This window comes from Carlito syrichta, unplaced genomic scaffold (assembly GCF_000164805.1).
Source record: "Carlito syrichta isolate Samal-C Ts95f unplaced genomic scaffold, Tarsius_syrichta-2.0.1 Scaffold307171, whole genome shotgun sequence".
Classification (NCBI taxonomy): domain Eukaryota; kingdom Metazoa; phylum Chordata; class Mammalia; order Primates; family Tarsiidae; genus Carlito; species Carlito syrichta.
The window spans coordinates 30545-39900 of record NW_007251267.1 but is presented as its reverse complement, the minus strand read 5'-3'; the positions used below and the strand labels follow the sequence as shown (position 1 = coordinate 39900).

At 40.6% G+C, this 9356-nt stretch overlaps 1 protein-coding gene across 3 annotated transcripts in view; it reads left to right on the top strand.

The window, feature by feature from the left end:
• APOO (apolipoprotein O) overlaps window positions 1–9356 on the top strand; it is a 60971-nt gene that overhangs the window by 27789 nt on the left and 23826 nt on the right. For all 3 annotated transcript variants that reach the window (XM_021715503.1, XM_008063979.2, XM_008063980.2), the window contains 2 exons: window positions 899–953; window positions 4270–4365. In XM_021715503.1, coding sequence (XP_021571178.1) covers window positions 899–953; window positions 4270–4365 — 151 coding nt within the window. The remainder of the gene's footprint in view (window positions 1–898; window positions 954–4269; window positions 4366–9356) is intronic.

Here is a 9356-nt window from a genome sequence, read left to right as displayed (position 1 = left end):
GATGAGGTCTCGCCAAGTTGCCCAGGCGGGTCTCGAACCCATAGGCTCAGGCAATCCACTCACCTCAGCCTCCCAAAGGTGTGGTATTATAGGCTGAGCCACCGAACCTGGCTATAAAGCCTTTTTTTATTAAGAGAATGACACTTCATTTGCTTCAGGATTGAGGTGTCTCTCCAAACTGAGATGTAGGCTCCTTTGTCTCATTAGAGCTGGGCACTCCTGCTGCACATGGGCAGTTTCCAGACAAAGGCTGTAATTAATGGCAAATCAGGGAATGGACTTAATATGAAAGACAGATGTAATGTCATGGGGAAAACCTTGTCATTGTAATTATCAAGGGAATTGATTTTTAGTCTATTTTCTTCAATTTGAATGGAAGAGTAGAAAGGTTGAATCCAGAATAGCAAGCTATTCTGCTGAGCAGTTTGCAGTGAATGGAAAATTACAAAAGTTAAAAAAAAAACCAAAGCATCCAGATAGACAGTATATCCCTTTGTTCAAAAAGTATTAACTGCTGGGCATGGTGGCTCATGCCTGTAAACCCAGCACTCTGGGAGGCCAAGGTGGGAGGATTGCTTGAGCCCAGGAGTTTGAGACCAGCCTAGGCAACATAGGGAGACCTACAAAAAATTAGCTGGGTATGGTGGCTCATGCCTGTAGTGCTGGCTACTTAGGAGGCTGAAGCAGGAGGATCACCTGAGCCCACAAGGTTGAGTCTGTGGTGAGCTCTGATTGTGTCACTCTATTCCAGCCTGGGTGGCAGGGTGAAACCCTTCCTCAAAAACGTAAAAAATGTGAATAACATGATAATTATTCAATATAAATTTAGACAGTGTATTTATTCTGTTACATTCTAATCAACAAATCCTACTCATTCAGTTTCTTTTTACCTTTTTAGGAAACATACTCCCAAACTAAGCCCAAGATGCAAAGTTTGGTTCAATGGGGATTAGGTAAGTTTATTTTTATTAGGCATACTTAATTATTAACATTGGACTCTTTAACCAAGTTCCACGAACAGGCTCCAGGAGATCTGTGGATTCCTTAAAATTTTATGCAGAATTTTAGAGCTATGTGGATTTTTATGCAAAGAGGATTTATTGTTTTCTTTTTTTGTTGTTTTTTTTTTTGTGGTGGGGGAAGTGAAAGGTTCCCGTGGAAAAAATGGAAAACCTGTTAGGCAAATTCTAAAAGAGCTGTAACACTAGGCTCTGTTGTTTTCATCAGATTTCAGAGGGCTAGTGTCTCCAAACACTCAGATAAATCTCTTCAAGATCATTAGGATTCTTGGGCTAGCAAGTATAGATATACTGAATTAAAAAAAAAAACAAAGCAAAACAAAAAATTATTTCCAGGCACAATCTAATCCACCACACTAACTCATCAGTAGATTTTCAGAATCAGAATAGCTCTTTTGTGCTGCTATTATACATGCTCTAGAAGTTTCTAGGCAGGAAGGAACTAAGCTGGTATGCATCAGTTCTTAGGAAAGGACTTATTGCATAATTAGTAGTATTCTTACATTTTTTATTTGGCTTTTATTTTTCTTGATTGTTTTTCACATGTGGGCCTCTTATCACATATACTCATAAACTGGGTTCACAGTCTGTATTCTGACTAATATCGGTCAGGAACTGGTAAATTAATACAGACACTGATCATAATTCATTTCATTCCTCTTACTGGGCATCTTGGCAAATTAGAATCACTGGTTCTTTAAATTATTAAAGCATGTTAATAAGTAACATCTTAGTTTTATTAATTTCATAAACATTTAGTGCTTATGATGTGTCAGGTACTATTCCAAGTACTTTAGAAATATTTATTTAATCCTCATAACAACCCTGACAGATACTTTATCATCTTAATTTTTCATCTGAGGAAACTAAAGAACTCCTGATATAATCTTTTATTCTGTACATGTGCAACTGAGGAGGCATCTTCATTGTCATTTCCCATTGATTCGTGGCAATAGGCATTATTTACAATGTTAGTCTTTTTTCCTCCTCCTGGACTCATACTTACTGCAAAGGTTTTTAAGAAGAAACGTTCCTTTATTGAGTTGTATTGTTGTCTGCCAAGACAATCAGTCCATTTTCAGCTTTCACAGCCAAGACATGTTACCAGAAGCTGAGCTTCGGCTTCAGTACAGTCTTAAAACATATCTTCTTTCCCATTTCTTTGTGATTTGCCCATTTTGGCTAAGCTCACCAAAGCCATCTGGGTGTCCCTCTGTCAACTGCTCTGTGTACATGTCTAGAATTGAGCAACACTGGGCTGGCAGGCAAAAATGAAAGGAAGTAGAAAATTGCCTCAAATGACCCACACTGGAGGATGGAAAGTAGAAACTAGATTAAAGGCAGAATAAGTAAAAGACCAGACAGTAAATAATACAAACATAATATGAGCCTTATAGTAGTATTTAAAATGATCACATTTCCCAAAGAACCCAGGAAAGGAAAACTGGCATGTATCTGATATTACCTAGGGTAGAGAATTACTGACTTTATCAGCTTATTAGTTCAGTTCTGCATACATTTGTGAAGTCTCCATCATGCCAAGCATTGAAGATTGAGGTTGATGAAGACAATGGTCACAGCCACTGAGATGCATATGATAAATTGTTCAATACTAGTGCAAAGACAGAGACCAATCACAAACCATTATTGAAGGTACAGAGGAAGGAGACTCTATTAAACTACTAGTTTACTAGAGATTGTGGGAGATGGGTACAGTCAGGGAAGGATTTCTGAAGTGAATCTTGAAGGAGCAGTATTAACCACACTAAAACATGGGGGTGGGACTGTGGGCAGCAGGCATTCCAGGCAGTGGGCACAGCATGATCAAGGCTTAGAAGTGTGATATGGCCGGGCTCGGTGGCTCAGCCTATAATCCCGTGCCTTGGGAGGCTGAGGTGAGTGGATTGCCTGAGTCCACGGGTTTGAGACCTGCCTGGGCAACTTGACGAGACCTCATCTCTACAATAAATCAAAAAAATTAGCCGGCTGTGGTAGTGCGCGCCTGTAGTTCCAGCTACTTGGAAGGCTGAGGCGGAAGGATTGCCAGAGCCCAGCAGGTCGAGGTTGCGGTGGCCGGGAGCGGCCACTGCATTCCAGTCTGGGCGACAGAGTGAGACTCCAACTCAAAAAAAAGAAGTGTGACATGGTATTGAGTGTCTGAGTAGCCATGAGCAGATAGGGAGTGCTGAAGATGAGGCTGAGAGAGAGATGTAAGTCATGACCTAGCTGAAGTTCATTTGTGAATTAATCTAGTATTCCTCGCCTCCTGGCAGTGTTCTTAATAAATAAATATCGAATGAACATCCACTATTGCCACTGAGGGAAGGTAATGTAGAAGTCTAAGCAATCCACCATTAAGAAACTTACATTCTTTTTGGGAGACATCAAATATATGCCTGAATAATTAAACACAAGGTAATATAGGATTAGGTACCAAGTGATGATACAAAGAATATGATGGGACTTTAGAGGAGGGAGAAAGGTCTAGACTGGTGAGCTTAATTAGGAAGATTTTTTCTGAGGAGGAAGGACTCAAGCTGGCTCTTATTTGGTGAGATCGGCTCAGTAGAGAGAGGAGAGGAAGCATCATGTGAGTGAAGTCATAAGGCATCTTCAGGCATGGTGAATAGGCTCATGTGTTGCATTTACTTTTATTTATTCTTTTTACTATCAACAGTGGCTATTTCTTGAATGAACTTGTACTGCTACAAGTTTCCTTTATTATCTAAATTATTTATTCTGTTTTTGAGTTTGAATCATGAGTTCAGATGCCAAAGGATACTTATTTTTCTGAGTCCAATGTATTCAGTTCCTAAGTTTCAGAGAACAAGCAGCAAAGCTTCAGACAGCAACAGATCTATCTAAAGATTTATCAAATCTGTTCTGTTTTTGTGTTTGGATAACAAGAGTTTGGATAGTGAGGGATCCCCGTATTTGTATTTCTCCCTGTGCAGAAAGCTGATTCAGATCTGATGCCTTCAGGAATGTGAGGTAATATAACATTACTTTATTGTCAGTAAGTTGTCAGACCAAAAGTGTTTGAAAATTGGACACTTGCTATGTGAATAGTATATCTTGTTTATATATCACATAAAATGTGTTGAAAAGAAGCATACTAGCAGAAAGCAAAGAATACACGGTTTAAAAAGCATTTGTTACTATTATGCTAATTATATACTATATAAGACTTTTTTGTTTGTTTTTTAATGAGCAATTTATGGAACTGCTTCCTGGTTTGATTTTATTGTAGACAGCTATGAATATCTCCAAAATGCACCTCCTGGATTTTTTCCAAGACTTGGTGTTATTGGTTTTGCTGGCCTTGTTGGACTCCTTTTGGCTAGAGGTAGGTGTGATTTTGTGGGTTCCTTTTTTTTTTTTTTTTTAACTGTCAGTTCATATGGGAGAGACAGGATATATGTTTGACTCTTATTTACCAGTTTTCAGAATAATGAATTGGTTCTTAAGTATGGCTTTCTTAATGTATAATTGATATGGTTGTTTATTCCTTTGTATTTGATTTTAACCATATAAGGAAATTATATACTCTTGGTTAAAAAAAAAAAAAAGAAATCAAACTGGGTGTGGTGGCACATGCCTGTAGTCCCAGCTACTTGGGAGGCTGGAGTGGAAGGATTGCTTAAGCCCAGGAATTTGAGGCTGCAATGAGCTATGATTGTGTCACTGCATTCCAGCCTGGGGAGCAGAGCAAGACCTGTCTCTAAAAATAAAAATAAATAATAATAATTAGTTATCCTTTATAGGCACATTTACTTGATCAAATCTCTATTTCTCTTTATTACAGAAAGAGCGAAATTTTGTTCAAAGTCTTTTACACCTGAGAAATAAACTATCTCTAAATGTTTCACTATTAAAATCAGACTATGGCCGGGCTCAGTGGCTCAGCCTGTAATCCCAGCACTGTGAGAGGCCGAGGCAAGTGGACTGCCTGAGCGAGCCCGCGGGTTCGAGACCAGTCTGGGCAACTTGGTGAGACCTCGTCTCTACAATAAATAATAAAAAAAATTAGCCAGGCATGGTAGTGTGTGCCTGTAGTTCTGGCTGCTTGGAAGGCTGAGACAGAAGGATCGCCGGAGTCCAGCAGGTAGACGCTGGGGTGGCTGTGAGCGTGCCACTGCACTCCAGCCTGGGTGACAGCGTGAGACTCCAACTTAAAAAAAAAGAGCAGACTACTAATAACAATAAATAGAACAGTAATTTTATAGAGATTTTATTAACTTCTTGATGTAGCATGACTTCAGTCAGTGATGATGTAAAAACTTTAAAAATGTTTAAAATTAAAACTAATGAATGTCAACTTAAAAATATCATTACACTGCTGTATTATAAAACATCTATAGGAAATGAAGGATGATAAAACGTTTCACTATAATGAGATGAATTTGTTATGAACTATTTAAAGTTTTGCTGATTGTAAAATAAATGTTTATGGAATAAAATTCAGACATTACAAAGATTTCTAATAGAGAAAGTTTATGAACCCTATAATCAGACCCCCATAAAAGAGAACATAGAGACTAATTTGATACCCATTCCTCCAATTTAAAAAATATTCCCAGCTGGGCTCGGTGACTCAGCCTGTAATCCCGCGCCTTTGGGAGGCTGAGGTGAGTGGATTGCCTGAGCCTGAGGGTTCGAGACCCACCTGGGCAACTTGGCGAGACCTCATCTCTACAATAAATATTTAAAAAAATTAACCGGGTGTGATAGCGCGCGCCTGAAGTTCCAGCTACTTGGAAGGCTGAGGCGAAAGGATCGCCGGAGCCCAGCAGGTCAAGGCTGTGGTGGCTGGGAGCAGCCACTACACTCCAGTCTGGGTGACAGAGTGAGACTCCAACTCAAAAATATATATATATATATATATATTCCCTCTGTGTGTATTAAACATTTGTTTTGAGTCTGGAGAATAGACACTGTCTTGGTGCCACTCCCAGCTCACCTGTGGAAGGAACTCATGCTGCAGTCTTCATGCCCTCCTCCCCTTCATGTGGAATGTATAAGAATTAAATTCCTGTCAGGCATGGTGGCTCATATCTGTAATCCCAGCACTTTGGGAGGCAGAGGTGAGAGAATAATCTGAGCTCAGGGGTTCGAAACCAGTCTGGGCAACATAGTGAGACCTAGTCTCTACAATAAATAAAAAAATTAGCAAGTTATATTGGTGCACACCTGTGGTTCCAGCTACTTGGCAGGCTGAGGCAAAAGGATCACTTGAGCTCAGCAGGTCAAGGCTGCAGTGGCCATGAGCATGCCACTGCACTCCAGCCTGGACAACAGAGTGAAACTCTGACTCAAAAAAAAAAAAAAAGAATTAAATTTCCAAGCTGAGTGTGGTTGTGGTGGCACACTCTTGTTGTTTCAGCTACTCAGTAGGCTGAGGTGGAAGGACTTCTTGAGCCTAGGAGTTCAAGGATAAGTGGGCTATGATTATGCCACTGCACTCCAGCTTGGGCAAAAGAGAGAAAGACCTTGACTCAAAAAGAAAAGGAGAGAATTAAATTTCCAGCTAGTTTTTTATAATCAACTTGTGAACCAACTTTTTCCCCCCCAAACTTCTTTTCCCTACTTTCTTGCATAGCTGTTCAGAAAAGCATTCTGGTCTTATTTAGATAGTGTTTGAAATTGATGGACATCTCAAGGCTTGTATGTTGAGATTTTGGCTACTGTTAGGAAGATGGGAATGTGAGATTGGGTGAGAGAGCTTCTTTCTCCCTTTTCATGGTTAGCTTATATGGGGAAATCTTCCAGGCCCAAAGAAAGCTCTTTCTCTGTGCTATGGGTATGTTCCTACACTGTTAAGTGTTTGTTCCCCTCACATCCACTATGGTGACCATCCTGAGGAGGATTGGAGACTATTTTCCTGAGCAGAACAGCAGCATGGGGACACCCACTACTCTGGGTCCTCTTCCTTTGTTTTTCTTTTTTTGTTCCTATCTCTGTTCTTCCTTTTCCTGGGAGGCCTCAGTAGTATTAAAATAAATTGAAACCTTAATTCTTTTTCACAAATGTTCACACAGGCACGCACACATACACAACAGCAGGTCTTTTCCTGTGGGTATTGGGTGTACAGGCCTAAAGTGAGCAGCATCAGAGGGGTTCACCAAACAAGATGAGTGGGGTGGTAGGGATGTCTATGAGTGTCTAAAGTGGTTTGCAGGTCTCTTCATGTAGGTGGTCCCTTATGCTGGCAGCAGCAAGAGGATGGGCAGGCACGAAAGGTCCCTCATGGTAGAGTTTCTTGAGTGTATCTGCTAAGGTATTCTGCCTCAGTTTATGAGGATGGCCAAGACTGTGGTAGTAACAAGAGGTTCCCAGAGAGGTGAGTAGTAAATGATCATTCAGAGGAAGTGGGCCCAACTGGGCCACTCCAAGATAGCAGGTGGCTGTTGCCACTAATGTTGCTTTCTGGTGGCTCTTCCCAGTACTGGCAGCCCGTGTCCTCTCTCCCCACCCTAACCCCCCCCCCCGCCCCTGCCAGCCTCCTGCAGTACTGATGGTTACAGCCCACACCACTGACTTCTTGGGAGAGGTGGGCATGGAGGCGGGGGTTTGGGATTGCACTTCCTTCCTGAGGTTCTGGGGTCCCCAGGTCCTTGTGTAGACCAGCAGGAGCTGGAGGGCCAAGAGCTACTGCTTCTCAGTTTTCCCTGGAGGAGTGAAAATTGACTGAGTGGCAGGTGGGCTGCTCTTCCCCTGGCCCTCACCTGTGTGAGCTGCCCAGGAGCTTAACTTCAAGTGGATAGAGGGATCCCAGAAGTGTCAGGCTTTTCTTCTCTAGGATAATACCCTTTCAATCCAAGCAACAGGACCAGGAGAGAAACAGTATATTATTTTTTATTTTATTTAAAAAAATTTTTTTTGTCAGGAGTAATGTTTAATGATATTACACAGGAAGTATCATGTTTTTTTGCACAACTAGAAAATTTTTTTTCAGTTGAATTCCAACTGGAATGTGACTGTCCACTAACGTACCGGCATGCCAAAGAATACAAAGAGCAGTGTTAAGTTTAAAGAACTGCAACTTTAGACAGACAAACACATGTCATTCCTACACTAGAAGTAAAGTAAGCAGGTCACATTTACAGGGCACAATTGGGGAAGAAAAATATTTTTAGGCACTCTGTTTAAAGTGAACTTTATGTATTTGTAAGTTCAAAGGCTAAGAACTACATACAAAGAATTACAGAGCATCTGAAACAAGAAAATGGTCACCCCATACCAAACACCATTGGAAAAGACTTGAGCAACACAGAGAGTGATGAGTATATTGAGAACATGGTGGTGATTAATATATGGACTGAACTTGAGCAGAGATGAGAAACAGTGATTTATTAAGAATCTAGTTGATAACACTTGTATTCTCTTTTGTAATCCCATCTAATCTTTGGGAATTTGTCAATTTAAACTTTTAAAACCAATAAACAGCACTTACATTATTAAAACTGTTTAAGGATTATTAATATACACTGTGCTAGCATGGGTCCCATAGCAGAAACACTGTGCCTGTCAGTGGAATCAAGTCGATATGCAGTCTCCTGTTTCCCCCTCTACCAGTTTTCTTGCCCTCATTCTCAGATTTCTCCAAGCTCTGCATTGTGCTGTCTCTTCTAGCCATTCCTCCTTTCCCCCACAGCTCTACATCCACCTACAATATGGCCTGAGACTTCAGCATAGCTCTTGTCCTGGGACTTGTCCTCTTCACACTGTCTTAGACCTGAGCTCCCTTTTTCCTGATTACTATGTCATCTTCTCCTTGGTTTACTCTGCCATGCTGTTGCATTACGTGCTTAAGTCACTTTCAAAAATGCACATGTTGGAGGTAAACTTCCCAAGAACCTTGCGTGTCTCAAAATCACTTTCAGCCTTCGTACCAAGAGATAATTTGGTTGAGCATAGAATTTGTTTACCATTAAAACTTTGTAGGCCATGACTTCTAGCATCCAGCTTTGCAGAGAGTTGATAAACCCAGTCTGGATGTTTGCTGCTTTTAAGTGATTGATTTTTTTTTTTTTTCTTCCTGGAAACTTTGAGGATTTTCTCTTAATCTTTGTGTTGTGAATTTCCATGGTGCTGATATAGATGTTTTCGTTCTTTAGCTAGACATTTTGGTGGCTTTCAGCCTTCAGCTTAAGGAAGATATCTATCTTGTATTTCTTTGAAAATTTACTCTCATTCTTATTCCTTCCTGAATTCATGTTAATTAGCAATTAGGTTGTTTAAAATGACCCTATGTCTCTCTCTCTCTCTCTCTCTGTGTGTGTGTGTATGTGTGTATATGTGTGTGTGTGTGTGTGTGTGTGTGTGTGTGTGTGTGTG